Genomic DNA, 23,187 nt, shown 5'->3' on the forward strand with positions numbered 1-23,187 from the left:
TTTTGACAGCTCAAAGAGAGGACACTGTAAACAAAGGGAGAAGAGAATGAAGCTGTTAAGACGCAGTTTGAACATCTGGAAAATGTAGTTTATGATATAATAAATGCTGAATTTGTCTTAATCCTCTGAGATCAAAGAATGAATTGCTGTTTGTCTTCATGAGATTTTCAGTGCAAAGAACATGGGAGGAAGATAGAAAAGGGGAACTTTAAAAAAGAAAATCAACAAAAAAGGGAAACTTTTTGCTAATAATTTAGTATGAACCATATTGAGATGAAACATTAAAAAACAAGTTAGAAAAACACATTTTTTATGCTATTATAAATGCACAGACCAAATGTCCATTATCCAGTGTTTTAAACATAAAGGTGACCCAGGAACATTAACTGTTAAATGTAATGCGGTTGAAAAGTCTCACCTAAGAAACCAAATGAGGCGTACCAGTGCAAAAAGTTAGTCTAAAGCCCTTTTGTCCGTTTTTAGCTTTATGGGATCTTAAAAAGAAGAAACTGAAACATAGAAGGGAAAAATGTTATCTGTCTTCCTCTTTTGTCATTCCATCCGGAATTCCTTGAATTGTAAGAAATTCCAAGGAACTAAAGTCTTGTAGCACAGCGTTTCTGATCTTAGTTGGAATTAATAAAAAAATAAAAACTACCTCAATATGCTGAAATTGTGATACTTGGATTTCCAACAGTTGTTTACGTTACAAAATGGGCAGTGAAGGCAACATGAAGTCAAATTCCTGACCACAAACGTTTTGGCTGTTACAAACATGGATTGTTATTGAAGTACGTTTAAATCGACTCTGCTGTTGCCGTCATGACAGGCGAATTACAACTACTTTTATTTATTTTTAAATAACGTAACATAAAAAGTTAAGACCGTAAAACGAAACACCGGGAAAAGCTTTGATGTGTTCAAGTCCTGCCTCCAACATGTTGGCCCGATCCCCGCTCCGTGCCGTGGCCTGAGATTAGTCCTCCCAGCTCAGGCCTGTGGGCCAGGAAAACGGCTTTACTTTGAAACAAGCTGTAAGCTAATTATCCCCTCGATGGTTTAATTAGGTGGCCGAGTAAGAAAGGGAATTTCATATATGAGCAGAGGAAAAAATAAACCCAGAAAATCGAGTGGCAGAACTTTTCTGTTACTCTTGGGCGAGGTAGTCGGAGATCCACACAACTTCGAAGTGAGTCATTTCTACTCACCCGCAGTTTGTCGCTTCACCGGGAAAACCTGTGCTCGCGCTCGGAGCCCACTACACCGCCATACAGTCCCAAAGCCCGATCCTTCCGCCGAGCCCAACCGCCCTGCTTTTTGAACACCGTCGCCGCGGGTGAGGCGGGAGAGGGGGTTACACGGTCGTCGGCCGGAGAATTCTTTCCCTGCTCGGAGTTCTTACCATGGGCGGAGGAGCAAAGCAGAGCAGGGAGTTCCTGTCCCTGAAACAGGGAAACTCAACAGGAAACTGCGCTCACAGCTGCGGTTCAGGCCTCCTCCGCTAGGGCAGGAGCGCGCGCGCCCAGGATGGAAGGTGCAGCCAAAGGAATGTACGGTAACCTGGCTGGGTATGGAAAGCAAATGGAGCCAAAAATAATTCTAAAACGATACCAAATTTCAAATAAAACTCACTTTTAAAATGTATTGTATATGAAAATTATTCGATGGGAAAACAACAATGAAATGCATACACATGTGTATTTAATTGTATAAAAATATGTTTTATACAACATCCTTTGATACTTGTGTATCTAAGTGTGAACATAATGAACTGAAATGAGCTGGAGCCTATAGATCAGTGTTTTTCAACCAGTGTGCCGCGGCACACTAGTGTGCCGTGGGAGATGGTCAAGTGTGCCGTGAGAAATTGCCCTCATTAACTGATCTAAAAGCAATTACCATCTCCAGGAAATCAGCTCTTTGTTCATCCAAACAGGCCCTGATAAAACACTGAGAAGTTAAGAATATGAAATATCATAACATTATTTTTTCTTTGTGTTTATATGATTCTATTAAAGACATTTTGATAAGAATAACGGGATACCGCGATTTAGCTGCAGCTATAACTGTGTGAGGAAAAGTCCCGCCCCTTTAACTGTCTCCACCAATCATTCTTAATCACATGTCATCAGTCTGACCAATCAGACGTGGTTAAAGTATTCACTTCCTTATTTCGATTTAGCGCAAAAAAGTCTCTCTGTTCTAACAAAAATACCAGCTAAAGCTCGTCTTTAGCGGTGTAGCTTTCCACATAATCTGGTATCATACTGGAACAAGTGAACAAAACAATGAAGCTCAAATACGCTGGTCTTTCTGCGGTCGGCGGATTACGGGTACTACATCTCCCATGATGCAGTAAAGTGACTGTCTTAGCGCACAATGAGTCTCTCCTCTCAACGTCTTAAAACAACGAACACACATCAAACAGTTTTTGAATCTTTTGACTTAATTTTTAATACATCTTTTAGAAAAAACAGCTGCAGCTTCCAGCGTTTTCTGCAACAATTATCATAAAAATGCATGTGAGATTGCAGACCGGCTGTAGATCAATACAGACTGAGCTTTTTCTTTTTTTTTAATTTATCTATTTTTTTGGATGCTGGTGTGCCGCGGGATTTTTGTCAAGGTTAAAGTGTGCCGTGGCTCAAAAAAGGTTGAAAAACACTGCTATAGATCACCGTAAAGCTTGTTGTTTTGTTGTTTACACTTGCGTTGAGCAAAATTTCCACCATACAGCAACAAAATATCAGGGTAGGATTATAAAAGTTTGCCTCCGTTTGCCCATACCACTCAGCAAGAAATCAAGCTTGACCTGACTCTAGTTAATATTCACCATATTTAATGAATCAAATGTGAATTAAGTGTTTTTTCTTTTGTTTTGTTTGTTTGCTAACTCAGTGCATTTCGTAGTGAGTTTGATAAATCTGTGTGAATTTGTTTCTTGTATTGTCTAAAATTAGTGCTTGAAATAAACCGAATCAATCAATAAAAATATTACTTTGTGGGGATGTTTTTACAAAGCTCCATTTATTTACATTGGTGTCTTTGTGCATTTACTTGGCACCTCTTCCCTTTTGCACTTAATAACACATTTGCTAAGGTGCATAAAAAATAAAATAAAGTTTTTAAGTGTTCTGAAAAGAGCTTCTGGTAACCACTGAGCCTCACACCCTAACAGGAAACAGTTAACAGATCAAGTTTACAAGATAAAACATAATTATTATTTTTTTCTGATTCATTCTGGACTCAGAAAGGAAGAGAATCACAAGTTTGATTTAAAAGTTTGTATACCCTCAAACAAGGCAGTTTCTCATAGCAAAAAGAAGAAAATCTGCAATTAGTCTTATTCCACTGCAGGAAAATCAGTTTGGTCACTGTGATCGTCTGTGTTCAAATTTCTTAAAGTGATGCAAGTTCCTTTATGGTTGACTTATCTCAGAACCACATGGTTATTCTGGTCTTTTTTAAAATGTGCTGGTGTTTCGGTACAGCAGTTTTCAACAGAGCATGACAAGAAAATAGGCTTGAAACCCCAAACTACAGCAGATTGACATGTGTTTCTTGCACAAAAAGCACACTCACATACTCACACACACACATATTTACAGTCCTAGCTTGTACAAATATTTTTTAATACCTTTCTGAGTTTTCTCCAGCTTCCTCCCACAGTTAAAAACAAAAAAACCAAAACATATAGTCATGGTTGATTGGTGACTGAATTGTCCCTTGAGCGTAAGTGTGTGGCCCTGCAACAGGCTCGTGACGTGGTTAGGGTGTTTCCCAACAGTAGCCAGGATAGCAAATGTAAAAGATGAAAGGATAATTTTTAAACGCTCATGTTTCACTAATTGTTTTAAACCAATCATTTAAAAAAAAAAATGTTTCAGTGCTTCCTCACTCAGTCTGATCCTCTCCCTCTGGATGAGGTGCTGTTCCAGCTGCTGATTGCTGGGGTCCTGGCCCGCTGTCTTGCTGTGGTGAGACTGGTTTATCCTGTGGATTGCCGCTCTCAGCTGATTATGCATAGACTCCAGAGGAAGAGGAGTCAACTGCTGCAAAATTAGGGTCTTAGCCGTTCATAGTGAGAAGACACAAACGAGTAAATATCACTATGATATAGTATTTATGTTGTGAACAGAAGATCCATAGCAGAAAACAGCATGTCAGGGTTTATCATTTGGTGTAAGTCAAGAGTTCATGTCACGTCTCCTGATAATCAACTTGTGCTGAGCTATCTCTTGCTTCGCTGTCATTCCAAATCTGCCTACTTGTCTCAAAGACACATTGATTTATTAGTTTTTATGCATTAAAGTAAGCAGAAGACATTCCCCCATTTATTTGGTACCAAACTTCTGAGAACAAAGGCAGTCAGCTGAAGAACATCAGGGGGGAAAGGGGATTTAGCCTAAATGCAAATCAATATTTAAGTATTTTTCCAGTCAATAATGCAGAGTTGTCACTGAACTATGGAAGCATATGTGTCTCATAATTCAAAATAAAAGTCAATACCGGAAAATGCTTTTTCATTTTCAAAATGAAGCTGCGTTCGTTGACTCAAAAATAAAATGAAAACTCAATCCGCCAAACGTTTTTTTTTCTTCTTCTTCACCACTTCTCATTCTGTGATTTTAATTAAAATGACATAGAAAATGGTATTTGACACTTCATTTTCAGATAGTTCTCTAGCAAATGTGTAGCAAAATTCAATTAGAAATATCTAATTGGACAATTAAAAAACAGCCACAGAAATGTAACTGCAAATCAAATGCTTTTTCATTTTCTACTTCAACACCGCTCATTCTGTGACATAATTAAAGCGATAATGCAAAGAGGGGATTACATTTTCGTTTTCACATCCCCCTCGCAAAAAGTGTCGCATAATTTAATTCTAGTCAGCAGTTCCTGGGGGAGTCGTTTTATTTTTGAGTCAAAATGATGTAATTGAGTAAAAATGAAAAAGCATTTCCAGTATTGACTTTTATTTTGAATTATGAGACACATGGGCTTCCATACTGAACCACCTTCATTTTAACTTTGTCAGTTGCTTTAATGAAAAAAAAGCCAGCACCTACATTTTTGAATTGACTTGGTTTATTTGACAACACATTGATCTTTGTAAAGCCTTTGTAAAAAAATGTGACAAAAACGAAGCAAATATTTCCTTTTAGAATTTCTTTAGATTCAAAAAATTCCTTTATACACTTTAATATTTTAGAGCCAAACGCTCGACTTTAGAACCAGACTGGATCGCTTATGAAAACACAAAAAATGTTTACAGAGGTTTTATGTTCTGAGGAAGCTTGATGACTGACAGCAGCCTTAAAAAAGGCCTCAAAGAAGCACAGCTGAAGTGTTGGACGCTGAGGCTCAGCACTGTTCAAATCCTGCCATGAGGGAGAGCGCCAGAGACTCCACTGGGGGAAAAGAGAAAAGCTGGATTTTTGTAAACAAATGAGAGTCAAAGTAAACTTTAAAAGAGGGGTGTCAGACTCCAGGCCTCCTGCTGGTTTTCCAGAAATCAGTGAACGAAATTTTATTTTTGAGTCGCCAGCCGACTAGATAAAAGAAGAAAAAAATTACCAGCCAAATTTTTTTTTGCTGGTCAAATTATTACCTTTATACACTGATAATGTTGAGAGAAAGTGACAGCATCGGCTAATTAAAACAGATAAAAAAAGCTTTATTTTTTGTTTTGTCCAAAAGATACTTTTTTAAAGTTACTCTGTTATTGACTTCTAATCAAAGTCTTTGCTTCCTACTTTTGGCGTTTCACACTGTCAATGAAGAATGACCAGCGCTCTCGTTTCGCATGGCGTGCAGGTGGTAGAGGAGGAGCATTAAAAAGGAAAGGCCTGGAGTTTGAGAGCTGCTTTAGCAAACGGCGAGGCGTGTATTTAACATGGAGATTTCACTTACAGTGCGGAAAAGAACCCCGACACACCGCCTTATTGAGGATGGTCACCAGAAACATGTGGCAGTTCTTGAAATCCGACTCCATTTTATCGATCGACTCAATTCTGCAAAAACAAATCCAGTTAGATTCAAATTCTGTTTTACCCATTAAAATGTTTCAAATCGATCATTTCTGATGTTGTCAGATAACGTCTTAGTGTGAATTTTTTCTGAGGCTTGAGTGTTACTTACTTCCAAGCTCCGGCCTGCCATCGATCAGAGAAAATAAGGACCAGATTGAGAACCTTCATGATGGCCTCCTTCACAAAACTGACCTGAGGGAACAAGAGAGAGTCATTCTGGGAAACCAGAACAAGCGGGGAGAAAATCTGCAGGTCGTTTACCTTCTCCCTCAGCAGGCAGCGATCGTGGATCGTTGCCAGGTACCTGTAGTGGATCTTGATCAGCTGGTCCAAGTCCTTTGCCTCCTGAACTTGGTGCTGAAACTCCAGTCCGGTGCTGTGCAGAATCTGTCGCAGTAACCATGCCAAAGGTTTGCCTTCAAGTATCAGTTTCACTCACATTTCCACCAGTTGACTGCTTTAAAGTATAAATTACATTTAAGAATTTATTTTTCTGACTAATGGCACTGATTTTTACCAAGATTGATTGATTAATTAATAGATCAGGCCCAAACCCATTAATAGGCGAAATCATCGACTAAAATTGCAGAATTTCCGTATAAAATATACCAAATAATTATTAGAAAAACAGCAAATATAATAAAATGAATTAAAGGAGAGACATTCATTATTTTTTGGTTTGTTAAAAGACAAGATTTAAAAGTGCAAGCGTCAGCAGTAAAATTACCTAAACAAATAAAACTCGGGAATTTTAGGCGGAAAAAAAGAATGGAATTAATTCAGTTAGTCAATTTGATTTCCCTCTGCTTGCAGACAAACCTTCAGGGAAATTGCGAGGTTTTAGTTCGAGGCAGATATAAGTCGCACATCTGCTAAACTCCCTGGACAGATTTTGAGGATTTGAAAAGTAAAACCTTTTTAAACCATTTAAATATTTACTGCAAGTTTCCAAACACTTGGTATCTCTTTAAACCACTAGTGTACCACTGGAATGGAAAACCTAAACTACAATTTAGCTCTTTTTTTTTGTAAATTGTAGTTGTTGTTTTTTTAATAAATAAAAAACAACCTATACAATTCTTTTCAAATGTATTTTGATGCCATGTGTTTTAGAGTTAGCAGTGTCCGTGTGGAGACAGGAGCGGCCCTCTCACCCTGGTCATGATGTAGTTGTGGAGGCTGTTGACAAAGTGCATCAGTTTAACTCGCAGCAGGCACATCCTGTGAATTTGCTGGTTTAGTGGTTCCTTCGCGTTCATCTCCTCAGCTCCGGCTTCTTCCAGTTTTTTCGTGACATCTTGAAAATCTGTGAAAGTAAACAGATTTACTTACCGTCACACGCCAATCCGTTTTCCTCAGAGACAAATGACCTCAACTAGACAAAAGTCTAGAAATGCAGTGTTCCCTCGTTTTATCACAGCTCACCTTTCGTGTCTTGCGGATTTATTTTTAATTTTTTTTTAAACTGCATTGTTTTGCGGATTTTTTTCAATGTATATTTAACAGCACACTGTGTTCTGCATCCTGATTGGCTGTAGACCAGTGGTCCCTAACCACCGATCCGCGGCCCGGGACACTTGGCACCGGGAGGCACAGAAAGAAAAAATAATTTCCATGTTATTGTTTTTTTTCGAAAAAAGCGTTTTATTTTGAAAAGTGACCGGATTCTCTCTGTTACATCCGTCACACTTAACGCACGTCAAAGTCGCGACACCAAACATCACGTGATACACACCTTGCGTTGCACCTCAACACCCCCCCACCCACCCACCCACCGGTCCGCGGTAAACGTGCCTTGCGTTGTACCGGTCCGCGGTGACAAAAAGGTTGGGGACGACTGCTGTAGACCTTGTCAATCAATGTCCTCCATGCCGTGTCTCAGCATCCCAGAGTTACATCAATCTTTGATCTGGATCAGCTCATTGTTTTCATTCTATCATCCTGGAATTATATTTCTACAAAAGTTTGAACTTAGGAAAAAAAATGTTAAAGTTAGTGTGAAAATGTTCATGTCTGTCAAAGCAAAGTCTCTAAATTGTGTAGTGATGGGTTTTACATCCTTAAAACATCTGTAATGCTAGTTTGTGGATTTCCCCTTTCGCAGGTTATTTTTAGAAAGTAATTTGCGTGCTAAACGAGGGAACAGTGTTAAAAAGAAACAGGCTAGCAAGAGAAAATGTTAATAACAACAAGATACTTTATTTATCCCACGATTGGGAAATTTTTTCTCCGCATTTGAGCCATCCCCTGGGGGGAGCGGTGAGCTGCAGGCTGGCCGCGCTCAGGGGGCGACACCTGGCTGGAGAGTGCCGGGATCGACCCTCCAACCCTTCGGTCGATGGGCGACCTGCTTTACCGCCTGAGCTAAACTGCAGCCGCCTCATGAGATGTTCAGTAAACGAATCAGCTGTGATCTCGACTCTTACCACTGAAGCGAAGAGTGTCCAAACTGTATTTGGCCCATTTGATCTGCAGCAGGAGCAGAAACACCTGATTGTAGATCTTCTGACACTCGGAGCTGATCACGATGTCAACGGGCCAGGGAACCTGTGAGGATTGAAGCGTGCAAATGTCACCATGGCTGCAGCAGAAACACGGGTGACTTCGGTCCGTGCATTCATGTGCTTACCTTGTAACTCAGCGTAAGGACCTCTAAATTATTGACAGGATGCTTTTTCTTGGTGTGGTCAAGGGTCTCTAAAAAGACGGATAACCTACAGAAAAACAGAAACATCGTTCTTAGTGTTCACCTTTCACAAGTCCTGATCCCATCATCTTTTGATCTTTTTTAAAGCGTTCCCAGTGGTTCTTTAAGTTATGAATATGCCGTTTTCGGCAAAAATAGGGAATGTTGCCACAAAGCAACCCTGTCCCCACCTTCCCATCACCCATAACTGAGGGCTCTCTGCTTACGTACTCTCCTGCTAGCTCAGCCCCTCACACCCCCAAGCTAACATTACTGGCACAATAAAAATAGTGAGCAATATTGGAGCTATCCAGCTACACATGTTTGATCCAGATTCCAACTCAGATGAGGAAAACAATGACATTCATGGATCTATTTGTCTGCAAGTGGATGCATCAGAATGGAGCAGAGCAGGGAGCTTGTGGCTCGCCCAGTGTATTTTCTACGTCACAAACAAGCTCTATTTCCAACAATTTGAATATAACAATTATAAGTATCATTTTTTTAATCCATATATTCAGTCATCAGAAAAATGCTACAAGGTCAGGTTAAAAACACCAAAAACAAAACTATTATCATCAGATTGGGTCTTGAATTGCACCACTATGGCGTTGCAGTACCTGCTACTGTCCTCCAGGTTGCGCTGTCCAACCGCCTCCTGCAGCTGCACGTTGAGAAAAGAGGGCTGCTGCCAGCTTTCCTTCTCCTGCACTTTGTCAAAGATGGCCGTGTAAAAGTCGTACATTGTGTCTCCGGCTTCCAGCAAGAAGTAGTTTCTCATTGCTTGAAGGTATTCCAGCAGCCTGCAGATGGGAGGAAAAGGTGATCAGACGCTCCGCACAGGCGCTCTTTGACTTGAAAAGGTGGCTTACTTATAGTCTTTCTTCAGTGTTTTCATCAGGTTCCCACAGCACTCGATGTAGCGCCTCTCGATGTGGGGGTAGAGGCAGGAGCGCAGGGTGAGCTCGAACGACTGGCAGGTGACGGACTGAGAGGAGCGGTCCACGATGAAATCCTCGCCGGAGAAACGCTCCAGGAAGTCGCTCTGCTCCAAGTACAGCCTGAAGAGAGGAAAAGCACAGCGTCATTCAGAACTTCACACACAAAAAAGAGAGCAAATAAAAAAATGTACCAGTAAAAATCATGTTTAGATGAATATGCAAATAAAACACCTTCAACCGTCTAAACACTGAGATCTACAGAATCGTTTTTAGTTTAGACTTAAACAAAGTGAGTAAAACGTCAGAATATATGTATGCTGTTTTGAAAGGGTTTGAAATAACACCTGATCACATAATAGCTATGCTCAAAGTCTCTCACTACTCCCAAACCCCCACAGGACTATATGGTGCTGGAATATATGGTACCCTGGATTATAGACACTCCAGCTTATGGCAAACGCCCTATTTAGTGTAATAATTGGGGAACAGTGAGTGAATTATGATGCTAGGCAAAAAAAAAAGAAAAAAAACAAACAAACGCTGATTTTAAAAATATACTGTATTTTTCAGGGGATACGAAATGTTTTTTTCTGCATATTTATTTAGGATGTGACTTTTGCTTGCAACATATATGTGACTTTAAAAAAAAGGCTCATGTGTTTATTTCCCACTAACAACCACTAGGGGGCAATGTACGTGGATTGTGTGCATTTGCTACAGTGCCCCCTAGTGGCCGTTAGAGGCACTGTGGGTGAGCGTTTCAGTGTTTGCTGCCGACAGCAACACAGAAGAAGCGACAGCCTCAGCTGAGTTTTTCAAAAGCGACACAGATGAGGAAGAATTAAATGGATTTAGTGATTTCAAGAAATATAAAGAGTTTAGCCGATTTGTTAGCCTATTCTTGATGATATGTTATCTGAATAATAGTTTATATGTTGCGCTAATATATACCCGTTACTCATTCAATGCCTCGCAAGTTTCATGAAGATGAATATGGTTCTGGTAGTGAAGCATGCATATATTCAGTCAATTATTGTTATCTATTCTGTTATTGTGATTTGTCCTTCAAAAGGAAACGTACGTTCTCTAATTCTATCAAATACATTTTTCCCAAAATTGCAACTACGACTTTTACTCCAGAGCGATTTAGTCTGAAAAATGTGACACACTGGTAGATGTTGGTCAACTCAAATAAAGTACAGTTAGGCAGCGAGTGTTGTTGATGGGCCACCTGTAGCCCCCTGCTGCAAGGGTGGGCCATGTTCCCTACATTGTTTTTGGCTTCGATGAATGTTGATGCATGCACACTTGATGCTCAGGCCACACTTAGTTTACATACCTAGCAAAATTAATGGCCAACAATGGGTCGTGCATGTCGTCCATCTCCAGGTGCTGAGAAATGATGGACTGCATCCTAATCAGGCTCCGCTTGGTGGCCTGCTGTGCAGCCGTGCAGTCCATCGGCGATTCGTCCTGACTGCACAGGCGCGACTGCACCGACTCCAGAAAGAGCGAGTACAGGCTTTTCCTGTCCGCATCTGCAAACCAGCATCTCATCGTTTGGTCAAGAAGTCAAAAATACAGGATGGAAGGTTGGCGGTCACAGTGGGTGGAGTCGACGCTGACCTCTGCAGGACTTCTTTGGCTCCTCGGGTTCCTTGCTGTGTAGATTTTTCAACAGCTGCATGGATTTCCCGGCCATGATGATCTGCTTCAGGACGGGCTTGAGGAAGGACACCATGGTGAGCTGCCTGTTGCTGCATCCCTGCTCGCCTCCGGAGCTGCCGCTGGCCGCGTCGCTGAGCTTCTCCTCGTTCTCCACCGTCTCTGACACGCTGTACAGAGTGTAGGTGGCGTGCCAGAAGTCTCTGTGGTTTACTGGGACGTCCTTGTTTCTGGAAAAAAAGTGTGGAGGTCAAAGAGAAAATCAAGAGGGGAAAAAAAGTGGAATTTGAGACTTTTACCACAAACCTTTGGATGATGAACTCTTTGGCAGGGTCAAACAAATGACCATGAACAATCCACTCATCCACAATCTCCAAATATGGTCTAACGGTCTCAGTCCACAAAGAGAACAGCAGAGCCACCTGGAAGGGGAGGAGTCACGAAGCCTTTGAGCATCTTGTACATAGGCTCCACACCACGCAGAGTGAAGCGGGTGAATCTCTCACCGTTTGCTCTGATGCTTCCCCGACGCTGTCGTACTCAATGATGGCCTTGTACAGGGTGTTCAACAAGTGCGAGGCCCGCACCACGTTTGTGGTGGCTGGGGGAACCTCAGCCACCCCTGTGCAGAAGACCTTATGCAGCACTTTGATCTGAGCCAAATGAGCGTTGAGCCGCTCCAGGACTCCGAACAGGGTCACCGTCTCGTCTGTGAGGGGACACGAGCTGTCAAACACAGACTCCAACAGCAAAGGCACTGCAAAAGCTGTCAACCAGCTCTCCCGGTCACAGAGGGAAGCAAATGTTTATGTTTGACAGTTCAGACTCTCCTCTGAAGTGAATGAAACAAAAACAGTTCATGAAATAACAAGTGTCCAAGTGGAAATTGATGGAACTCATTACAGACCAAATAAAACACTTTTCACTGTAGACAGTTTTTTTCTAACATTCTGTCCTCAAAACTGTGAAAGTTGATGCCATTTTTGGATTTCAGAGAATGTCATAAAAAGTAACAAAAGTTGCAGCAACAAGAGCGCGCCTCCATTGACTGTAAATGAGAACTGGAGCGAGCGAGTGAGACATCACTCTGAGAGAACGGTTTACAGCTCCAACAAATGTCAATTCAGTCCCATTTTTTTGGGGGCGATACGGGGGCCGCCACGTTAGAGCTAAATGTGAGCAGTGACTCATTCAGGTCGGTCTGAGTCGACGTCTCCATGGCAACCACTCTCACCTATCAGGAGAGAGCTTGTTGGAAGGCCACACCCCGAACAACTTCAAATCAAGCTAGCGAAAATCTATCAATGAACTTTTATTGAAGTATCTGATTGGTCGATTTATGACTTAAATAGGTTAATTAAGAAAAAATATTGGGATTTTGGCTTCTTGGATTCCCGTTTGGAACGTTATGGGGGGGGGTCCTCAGTCCAGTTCTCTTATACAGTCTGAGATACCCCCCCGTGTACTTGCCATTACAGACGAGTTCTTTTTCAATGGTGGTCAGTTCTTGTTTGAAGCTTGTAAAGTACTTGTTGAGCGCCCACACGAAGGCCTGGTACGTCCTAAAGGGGGGGTCCGAGCCTTTCCTGGAGCTGGAGCCCGGGGGACCGGGGTCCGAGCTGTACCCGGTCACCTCATCGATGAAGCTCTGCAGCCGGCACACGGCCTGTCCGTACGCCGCGATGTTCTCCAGCACGGAGCGCAGGCAGTCCTGCGGGGGGGCGACGAGAAGCAGCGCTTCGTACAAACGGCGCTCGACCACAAAGCCTGTTCGGGCGCTGCACTTACGCTGGTCAGGTGAGTCACCACCACGTCATTCCTGACTGACACTTTCCCCTCGTGGTGCTGGAATATGAAGTGTCTCTTGACACCGGAGAAAAGCCTGCAACATTCCACATAAAGTTGAGATTTTTCTCCTCGTTGCACACAGGGTTTAAAAGGAAGGGTCGGTGCGGAGACTTATCTCACCACAGCGTCTCCCGTATGACTTGGGTCTCCGTGACGAAAGCTTTTTCTTCAGGCAGGTACAGAGGATCGGTGTTATACAGGTGCTGATCCCTGGAAATACAGACGGCAATCATGAAGGCTCCATTGTTAGGGCTGCTTGAGTTCACATGCTCCTGATAAGGCAGGTTCCTTCAAATTCTTCTCAGAGTCTTGAGACTTTTTATGTTTTTAAAAAGTGACGTATTGTTCTTTATGGAGAAAGTTTTGCAGCTTTTAAGCTGATACGTTTGTCTTTCCGTTTTTCACGTTAACCGGGTTTCTGCTGAAGGTGTCTCACCAAACGTTGAGTAAGTTGGAGTGCAGGTGCAGGCTGTGAGGGAAGCGAGGAGCATGAGCCACCCAGTACGGCGTCACCACGTGTCGCTCCAGCCAGGCCCGGGCGTCCGGCTCGCCCACTGGAACACCACAAAAAAAAAAAAAAAAGGCCTTCATGCAAAGCCAGAAAACTCAGGATGCTCTTGCTAAACTATTTTGCAGAACATCGTTTATCCCAGCTGCTCCACACCCGTCCATGTGACTGGAACGGCTTTGCCGTTGTCCTGGTCCTCTTGAGGTGTTCTGTCCAGCTGGATGCCAGAGTCCTCCCTGCTGATTGGCTGCTGGCTGTCATCCTCCTCGCTCTCGTCCTCAGACCACTCCTAAAAAAAAAGAATAAAAAAACATCCCATAATCAGACTTTTCCATGAACTAGAAGCCTCACGGCTTTTAGGTTGGGAGGCGACTTACTCACAGGAGTATCTGGAAAAGGTCCGATGTCTACGTCCTCACCCTCCATCAGATATTTGCCCCAATCAAAGCTGTCCTCTGGCTCTGCACAGACACAAACAATAACAACAATTTATGTCCACATATGATCCATTACAAAAAACAATTTCAGAATGTAAGCCCACCTGCTTCTTTCAGTCGAGGTCTCTCCGTAAACTCTGTGTTTGAGGGGCATCCAGACAGGAGGAGCAGCAGAGACAGAATGCCATAATGTGCATCTGTCTAAGAGGGGAAACTACCGTCAAAATAAAAGTCCTGAAGACTTCAAGTTGTCAGTTCTTCTAACCTTTTTTGTCAAAAATATTTCAACTTTAGCAACAAAAGGCAGAGAGGATGACAAAACCTGCTGCCACATAAATCCAGTGAGCTTGTTTACGTGCACATCAAAGATCCCATCAATATCCGATTTCTTCCACTTTACCCCATATGTTATGTTGTTTCACATCTGTTCATGAGTTTACGCAAGTGCTAAAGACAGAAGAGGCTGCGTAACCAGGGCAACCGCAGCTCCTTTATACAAGTGTTTCTTTTGTTAGTTCCCATAAAAGCAAAGCAAACGCTGCAGCTCTGTGACGCTGACAGGAACAGATGCCAGAGGATTTTAAAGGTAGCAGGTTTATTATGAACATACGTAGTTCACCTAAATATACCAGATAATTGACTCCCAGGTAGACCAACATCTTCTGATGGTTGCATTTGTTTTTTGATTGATTACTGCATTTTTTTTGGACACGTAAACAAGCTCAGACCCGGACCTTTCTATCCTCTGGCCTCGTTTTATTTCCGTAGGCTCTTTCCTACCTTTGTTCCTTCTGTATTTGGCAGAGGAGAGTTCAGGAACTCTGCTGTCAGTCTCCTCCAGCTTCCTGCTTTACTCACATCAGAGTGAACCATCAGCTTTTCATAGATTCTGAAAAACCAGATTCTCCGTGTGAAATGTGCACGTTTACTCATGAAAGAGATGCTGTTTTTATGAACAGAACATGCAGCAACATCCACATATCCAATATCATTTCAAGAATAGAATTGGTGCCAAATGACATCCAGAAATTATTTATAGCTGTAGAAAATGTCCAAAGGAATAATGACATTTAAATTACTCGTTTTGTGCGTCTGTGTGTGAAACTGAAATGTGGAAAAGTCAAAGGTTTGAACAAAAACAATGCAAAAGTATTTCACATATCGTAAAAATACATACATCTATTTAGAGTTATACCATTATGTGTTGATGAAGATGATGTTTATGATTGTTCACTATAATCATAATTGCTTTATTATTATTATTATTGGAGGTTTCAACACGCTTAGCTTTTCTTTCCCAAACATGTTGTACATTGTTGTTGTTAATATTATTATCTTTAAGTTTTTAGCCTAATGCAAAGATATGGGGATGCTGGAGCCTATCCATGCAAATTCCCAGACACGCTCACACCTAGAGGACAGTTAAGAGTCGTCAATCAACAAATCGATGATGTGTTTAGACTGAAGGAGGAATCGCAGGAACCAGGAACTTGTTCCTGCGAGGTGACAGTTGTGCGGCTCCCATGAAGAACTCAAGTATATCAATGAACCCAGAGTTGCTTCAAAGACAGACTAAGACCACAAAGCAGCGCTGCAAAGCCTGAGAATATGCGTGAGGAGGTGTTACTTCCCATGCTAACATCTCAAATCTCAGGTGCTGTAAATGAAAAGACGGGAATTTTCCTGGATAAATATGAAACTGGACCAAAGAATAACATATTTAAAAAATGATTATGTAACTGGTGTGATGGATCAGGGTCCGCATTTAAAACGAGACGTTGGTTTTTGCTGTTTTCTTTTCAGGTCACTTGGAAATTTAAGGCACTTTTAGGGCAACAAACAGATTCAGAGAAACGATAAAGTTTGCAGATCAGTGAGTTTTGTTTCATGTTCACAAGAGGAACATTCCTCAATTGAAAATGAATTTACGTCATAAGAGACCATCGTTTTTCCTAATTTGCAACAATGAGATACGATTACCCTGCATGAAAATCTGTGGTGCGTTAAACAGTCTGTCATCCTGGAGCAAACACTCATTTCTGCACATCACAGTATTGTGTTGCATGGATTGTGCTGTTGCTGACTGTTGGCGTGTAAAAAAAAAAACCCCAAACATAACAGCTTTAAACCCGCTGGCCCTCATTTAAACATATTTACCGAAAAACACGCAGCTTTTGCATAATATTTGACCTCCATAACGCAAGAATGCAGTTACGGTGAGAGCTTTCCATGGGTTTGTGATGATGGCAAAACCAAAACACCTTACTATTTTTTTCTAAAACACAAAACCAGACACAAAAGACAACATTATTCACTCACCCGTTTATGCTGCGTTCAACTTTATGACTGTCAACGTCCAGAAAACTATGGAACCTTTAAAAAAAGGATGTTTTTGGTCATCAGCTTCTGATATTGTTTGCTAATATTATAGTTAGCAATGAGCTAGCTCCACCTAAACCATCAATGGTGGACTCACTTAAAATTTGACCACGTAAATTTCAGCGCACGCTGGAAATTCTGGTCCTCCTCATCCTCGATGCCGCTGATGAGCCCGATCAGCCTTTTCGTTTCTTTCTCTGTTTCTTTCTCGAAGATGCTCCAGTGCGCCATGATGATGATGTTAGCATCAGACGTTACGCTGCAGGCAGCGGGCTGTCCGGCAGGCTAGCAGCTGGACGGACCGCTTAAGACGAAACGGTGACCGATGACTACATTAAATGTTTCATATTGTAACAGGGTAGTTTAACAGGCTAAGACGTCCCGCGTAATTGTTGCCGCTGGACATGAATCGCGTGTAGTGCGCATGCGCAGGATTACCACTAATCAATATTATTTTTTTCTTTAACATATTTTCATCTCTGTGTTTTGATCCCGAACTATTATTTAAAAATGTTAACTTCTTTTTTTCTCCTTTACAAAATAAATAAATAATAATAATAATTGTTCACCTTGGTCACCATGGTTACGAGTAAAAACTTCCGGTTCAGACAATCAAGTAAACAGCATTTCTTTTTTACCGTATGGCATTGACACAAACAAACAGAAAATATAATTTTTTAACTACACATTTAAGTTTTATCATTTAAAATTAAATTCACTGATGATGCAATATCCTTGTTTTCCTTGACACGCATGTGTGTGTGTGCGTGTGTGTGTGATCAAATTCTTCAGTGACTTTAATAGCACGCACTTAACGTGTTATTTTTTAGTTTCTATTAATACATTATAATTTATCTAAAAAAGAGCTTTTACTTTGTCATTTGTTACAAAACATTTTTATATTGCACGGACGGAAAATTTGGCCTAAAACTTGTTTTTTCTCTGTTCGATGTGCTGAAAACCAGTTCAAATGCTCTGAGACACGCAATCAAATCTGGCAACCTCACTAAGCCCCGCCTCCAGTTTACGTAGCTAAAGAAATTCTTCGACAAAAAAAATAAATAAATTTGAAGATATTTTTCCGTACAAAAAAACTCAAAGCTTGTGTCATTAAGAACACACCCGTTTTACAATGTATACGTAAAAAACATGAAAAGATTCGCAAAACTTCTGGTTGAGGGGGCGTGGCTAGTTTTCCACACATTTACTAACAGACACACACTAACAGTCTCGCCTCGCATAACTTCACAGGAGCGAGTCTTCCTCGCCGGAGTCCCTTCCCAAAGACAGGATTCCAGTCGTGATTAGGGCAAAAGGAAATGAAGAGGAGGTTAAATAAGAAATTCTTGATTGTGATCGTCGCATATTCGGGTTTACTTCTGCTAATCGCGTACGTGTTAGATTATCGGGATAAATCCGGCGAGCACGCCAAGCTTCCGCAGCAACAGCCCAGATGCTCAGATTTGGAGAACACGGTGGCGCTTCTGTGGGATAACAATGGCTACAAAGTCAACGGCAGCGACGCGGCGGCGGAGGCCAGATTCAACAGGAGTCAGCCGCGGATCCACATCTACCTGCACGCCACCTGGAGGACCGGCTCGTCGTTCTTGGGGGAGTTGTTCAACCAGCACCCCGACGTGTTCTACCTGTACGAGCCGATGTGGCACATATGGCAGGCGCTGTACCCCGGGGACGCGGGCAGCCTCCAGGGCGCGGTGCGGGACATGCTGAGCTCTCTGTACCGCTGCGACTTCTCTGTGCTGAAACTTTACGCCGGAACGCAGAACATCTCCACGTCCTTCATCTTCGGCTGGAAAACCAACAAGGTGATCTGCTCGGAGCCGCTGTGCGATGCGCACAAGCGCCACGAAATCGGGTTGGTGAAGGAAGAGCAGTGCGCAAAATGCAGAAGAAGGGACATCAGGGATCTGGAGGTGGAGTGCAAGAAGTACCCCGTGATGGTGATCAAAGGGGTCCGCGTTTTGGACCTGAGCACCCTGGTCCCCTTGATGAGGGACTCTGCGATCAACCTGCAGATCATCCAGCTCTTCAGAGACCCCAGAGCCGTGCACAACTCCCGTTTGAAGTCCAAGCAAGCTCTGGTGAAGGAGAGCATCCAGGTGCTGAGGAGCAAGAAGCAGACGGACAAGTACAAGCGGCTGCTGGTGCCGAGCAACAGGATGAACCGGGCGGAGAGCTATGTCGCCAGCGCCATGGAGCTCATCTGCGACAACTGGCTGGGTGACATGATGCTGGTGACCAACGCGCCCCCGTGGGTGAGCAGAAACTATGTCCGCATCCGCTATGAGGACCTGGTGCTGCGCCCCATGGAGGAGCTCCAGAGGATGATGCGCTTCGCCAACCTCTCCACCTTTCCCGCCTTGGAGAGGTTTGCGCTGAACATGACGCGCGGCCAGGGCTACTCCTCAGAGAAACCCTTCCTGATCTCATCCAGGGACGCAAAAGAGGCCATCTACGCGTGGAGGGAGCGCCTGAACGTGGAGCAGATCAACCAGGTGGAAGCCTACTGCAGTGAAGTGATGAGGCAGCTGGGATACGAGAGAAACAACGTGGACAAAGCAGCATGAGGTGGATTGAGGTATGCTTCTGTTTTTTTAAGGCAGGTGCTTGATGGTGAACCACTGCTGGTGCATTCAAAGACACTCTTTCAGCACAGGAAGTTGGCTGCTTCATAACCTCTGACCTGCCTCTGAATGAGACAGAAAAAAAAACCACAGAAAAGCATTACATTATGGTTTCACTCATTAAGCAAGGCCTGCCGCCTGCAGCAGGGCCTCATTTCAGCTAGTTTCTCCCCAAAAGTGATCTTTATGCAGAGGCAGAATAAATATGAGCATTGTACTGTTATACTTCATAGATAAGTAGGTCAGTATAGATGGATAGTTAAAGATAGCATTTATTATGGCCTCCTAGTCCAATCAATCATAAAAACACACAAGTGCAATACAATAAAAGATGCAGTGCAAGGAGTGCACCAGGTAAAGTCATAAAAACCATAACTAAGAAGACAGAACTAGAAATCTACAAACGAATTACAATAAAAATTTTTTTGACAGAATCATATCAATCATTCCATACTGAAAAAGATTAAGAACTCATCAATACAAGCTTCTTTAAGCACTGCAAACATAACAATATCAATATTATAAAATGAAAACAGTAATAATAAAGAAACTAGGGCTGCACAATATGAGGAAAACTCGCGATGTGCAATATTAGTGATCAGTGTTGCCATGACGATATAACTTGCGAAACCCGAACAAATAGCAAAACAACTAAAAACATAATTTTCCAATTTCACTGCAACAGTTTAATTTAAATTAGAATCAACATAACTCAAATTATACTCCTAATGACCCTCGTCTACATAGGAGGTGAGCGTCTAATACAAAAGAGCTCCATCCGATTGGTCAAAAATGTGAAGGAGTCCATCCAATTGGTCAAATTGATTCGTTAAATACTTCAAGCTGCCATAAGATTGTTTTGGCACATTTAAGGTAACCATTTATCACAAATTTCGCCGTCTTTTACGATTTGCACATTGCACTGCTTAAAATCCTGATAACGATAAATTTGCGAGTTATGGTACAGGCCTAAAAGACACAGTTAGAAATACATATATTGACCCCCCCCCCCCCCCCCCCATATTAAAAAAGTTGTAGCTCCGCCCCTGGTTTTAGTTGTTTCTTCTTGTTACACCTGCTCATCTCTTTCTGGCCTTTTTTTTAAACTTCAAACATTTACCTGCTTGTGAAAAAAAAAAGAAATCAGAAAATATCTTTAGTTAAAACGTTACTTTGAGGTCGACTTAAAATCCATCCTGAATGAGATATGGTACGTAAATAAACAGTGGAGTAAGTACAGCAAACTGAAACGAAAATTTATGAAAATACCAATTGTTTTATGGTGTCTGAGAACAAACAGCAGCTTTGTAAAAGCTTTTATAGGAGCCTGAGTGAGACCATCAAACATCTCCGCCTGCTTCAATTCCTCAGTGACTGGCAGCCCAACTGTCCCATAGAGGCCTCTTTGTTTTGTCCCTGGCATAGCGCCCCCCCCCCCCCCCACCCCACATGGATAGCTGGGGGTTGGCAGCGAGTAACTGGGCCTCAGACAGCGCCATCAAGAAGGGAGTCATTGTACAAGGCAGGCCGTGACGGGATAAAGCTCGCGGAGGTTACAGCCAGGCTGTCACCACCATCCACCCACAAGCAAGAAGAACCCTCACAGCTGTGATACAGACCGTATGTGCCCCCCCCCCACCCCGCAGCTCCAGAACCCCAATAGTCAGACCGAGGCCAAATCCTGCCATCCTACAAACATCTGTGTCGTCGTAGCTGCAGGACCTTCCTTTAACGCTCAACTGTTTCCTTTCTTCTCCCTCTTCCAGAGTCCTGGTATTCAACAGCTGAGAGCAAAAAGGTGGAAAAACAAAACAAGCTGCAGGAATGCAGTCCTCCAAGAGGTTCTCGAGCGTGCCTCCGGGGTTGTTTTGCCTTCACCCGAGCCCACCCGATGAACTGGAGAAAATCCCAGCGAAGGGGCAGCCTATCACAGACGGGTACATCTGAAACCAGGAGAAGGAAGCTTGTTATTCTAGTCCTGCTTTTCCGCTAGTCTGCTAGGGATGGGGAGAAAGAAGGTGGAGCGGAGGGAATACTACATACAAGGCTGATTTGTGCTACAGTTCACTGCTCGGCCTTTGTCTTTCAGTTTTCCTGTAACACTAATCCCTCCTGGAATCCCCCCCTGTTAGCAGGGGCCATAGAAAAAAACCAGACGGGGGTCCTCTGGGATGCAGGGAAGCAGCATCTCACCCATGACTAAGCTTTCTTGAGCAATACTGATACTAGAGCGGTAGTAACAAAGCTAATGTAGATCTCTAAAAGAAGAAACGGGGCCCTGCATGCACCGAGCAACTGCTGCCGGTCTCGTGGCCCCTGCAGGATCTCCACAGCTGCAGCACCCCGCTGATAGATTATCCACGCGGGTGTGAGTTTGCCTAACTTCCTGCACGGAGAACAGCCTTCACAAACAGGACGAGCTTTCTCATGGTACTGATCCATATTCTGTTCACGTGTTTCAGTTTCTGCGTGACGCATGTTTAAAACTGTGAAATGGGAACGAGGGAGGAGCCTCCCCGCCGGCCACATGGTTTGTTTTAGGAGCTAGTTCTGAATGAAACGTTTTTTGTGTTTAGAGCTCAGGTCAAAGAGAGAAAACGTGCAAGTGGCCACGTTTAGCACTGCTGTTTCTATTTATGGTTCAGTTTTTAAGTAAAATTCATTGATGACTGAGGTTAACGTGCTCTTAAAGTCGTTCTTTTGTTACGTGGGAAAGGTAAAAAAATAAATAAACTTGCAGGTCAGACGGAGCCTCGATGCACTCAAACAGGAGCCGGTGCTTCATCGTGATGAACGCGTTTGGAGTTTGTCAGTAAGCAGCAGCAGTAAGCACTTTGAAAATGGAAGACTTTGTACTGAACACATGTCTGAAGTTAATAAAATTAGTTTCAGTGTGCCTCACAGCGACTCCTGTTGTGCTGGAGCCACAACTTTCTGATTCTTTCCCAGTCACAGCTGATCAGCGTTCGACGTCATCGGAAAAGACATTTGATTGACCCCGATCGCTTTATAATCATCATCTTCAGCAGGTTTGAGAAAACTTTATTAAAAATACTGAATGCATATGTTTTCATGTTTTTACATTCATCAGCAAAAGTAAACTGAAACACAGTATGTGCTACGGCTGCAAGTTGATCTAACAAATCAAACTATACATTAAATTATAAAATTGTCAAAGTACTGTTTTCTAATGCTTCAGTACACACCTGTCACACTCCTGTTCAGGAAAAGAAAGCATGAAGAAAATTTGGAAAATAATCCATTATTTAAAAGAAAAATCTATATGTGCAGTTCTATTCTTTGCCTCTGAACTAGACACTGTTGTGCAGCAGAAGATAAGAAAATATGCTTTCAGATCGTTCTAATAATAATACACTCTGACAACAGATGAAGACTTTTTGCCATTATTTTGCTAAGCTATTTGACATGTTAAAAATCTAAGCACTAAACTTAATTAACTAAAATAAATGAACAAAAACTACAAACCCATTATTTATTTAAGTTATTAGGATTTTTCTTCAAAGCTAAAAAGCCACAATGGAAAGATGAAGGAGCCACATGTGGCTCCAGTATGGAAGCATTTGTGTTCATATTTCAAAATAAAAGTCTATGAGTCACATATGCTAACATACACCAGAGCTTCAGTTTGCAGACCACGAATTCATGTAAATGTGAGTTCTTGCAGGTGAATGGATGACCATTTGATTAATTTTAATTAATTTGTTTTATTTGTCTTATTTTGCAATTTTACCCAATCTTTTTACCCAAATATTTACTCCTTGATGCATTTATAGGGCAAATTTTCAGCTTTATGATTTAGAAAGAAAAATGGTAATGAATCATTCTGAAAATGAGATTTTCTTTAAACTCAAATGCAAACTATAAAATACCTTGTTTTATTTTTATTTTGAATCCAAAGAAAAACAACTCCAACTTTATTTTTTGATAATTAAGCTTTTATTTCTTTGGTAGTCTAAAAAAAAAATTAAGGAGCCACTTTGTATATGAAAAATTCCAAATACATTTTTAAAATCACCTGAATA

At 42.1% G+C, this 23,187-nt stretch overlaps 3 protein-coding genes across 7 annotated transcripts in view; 1 reads left to right on the plus strand and 2 right to left on the minus strand.

The window, feature by feature from the left end:
* Window positions 1-1,587, minus strand: part of cyfip1 (cytoplasmic FMR1 interacting protein 1) — a 34,747-nt gene extending 33,160 nt beyond the window's left edge. Inside the window, exons 1-2 of one of the 5 annotated variants that reach the window (XM_078946289.1) lie at window positions 1,403-1,569; window positions 1,209-1,313 (exon numbers count right to left, since the gene is read on the minus strand). The gene's annotated coding sequence lies outside the window, so the exon portion shown is untranslated. Of the gene's footprint in view, window positions 1-1,208 lie in introns of all 5 variants that reach the window. The other 4 variants (XM_078946288.1, XM_011474441.2, XM_011474440.4 and 1 more) reach the window with 4 other exon arrangements.
* A 3,486-nt stretch (window positions 1,588-5,073) lies between these two features.
* tubgcp5 (tubulin gamma complex component 5) lies at window positions 5,074-17,041 on the minus strand. Its single transcript, XM_004068311.5, has 23 exons — window positions 16,597-17,041; window positions 16,440-16,493; window positions 14,901-15,009; window positions 14,225-14,321; window positions 14,065-14,144; window positions 13,840-13,972; window positions 13,612-13,729; window positions 13,296-13,385; window positions 13,116-13,209; window positions 12,798-13,038; window positions 11,834-12,036; window positions 11,634-11,749; window positions 11,289-11,557; window positions 11,002-11,200; window positions 9,594-9,782; window positions 9,342-9,524; window positions 8,665-8,749; window positions 8,462-8,582; window positions 7,190-7,341; window positions 6,297-6,422; window positions 6,145-6,227; window positions 5,917-6,017; window positions 5,074-5,414 (listed from the first exon to the last, which is right to left on the minus strand). The coding sequence occupies exons 1-23, from the start codon at window positions 16,728-16,730 to the stop codon at window positions 5,368-5,370; spliced, it is 3,024 nt and encodes a 1,007-aa protein (XP_004068359.1). The 5' UTR covers window positions 16,731-17,041; the 3' UTR covers window positions 5,074-5,367.
* A 663-nt stretch (window positions 17,042-17,704) lies between these two features.
* On the plus strand, window positions 17,705-22,045 carry chst7 (carbohydrate (N-acetylglucosamine 6-O) sulfotransferase 7). Its single transcript, XM_004068313.5, has 2 exons — window positions 17,705-19,098; window positions 20,911-22,045. The coding sequence occupies exon 1, from the start codon at window positions 17,819-17,821 to the stop codon at window positions 19,085-19,087; it is 1,269 nt and encodes a 422-aa protein (XP_004068361.1). The 5' UTR covers window positions 17,705-17,818; the 3' UTR covers window positions 19,088-19,098; window positions 20,911-22,045.
* The last annotated feature ends 1,142 nt before the right edge of the window (window positions 22,046-23,187 follow it).

This window comes from Oryzias latipes, chromosome 4, assembly GCF_053564925.1.
Source record: "Oryzias latipes strain Hd-rR chromosome 4, Olatipes_Hd-rR_3.1".
NCBI classification, from domain to species: domain Eukaryota; kingdom Metazoa; phylum Chordata; class Actinopteri; order Beloniformes; family Adrianichthyidae; genus Oryzias; species Oryzias latipes.

Bases quoted from the DNA above. Each gene is read 5' to 3' on its own strand.
- chst7 (XM_004068313.5), top strand. From the start codon at position 17,819: ATGAAGAGGAGGTTAAATAAGAAATTCTTGATTGTGATCGTCGCATAT.
- tubgcp5 (XM_004068311.5), bottom strand. From the start codon at position 16,730: ATGGCGCACTGGAGCATCTTCGAGAAAGAAACAGAGAAAGAAACGAAA. The intron at 15,010-16,439 runs GTGAGTGAATAA...CTGGTTTTTCAG, and splicing joins GTTGAACGCAGCATAAACGG to AATCTATGAAAAGCTGATGG. The intron at 13,730-13,839 runs GTGTGGAGCAGC...GTGGTGTTCCAG, and splicing joins CGTTCCAGTCACATGGACGG to TGGGCGAGCCGGACGCCCGG.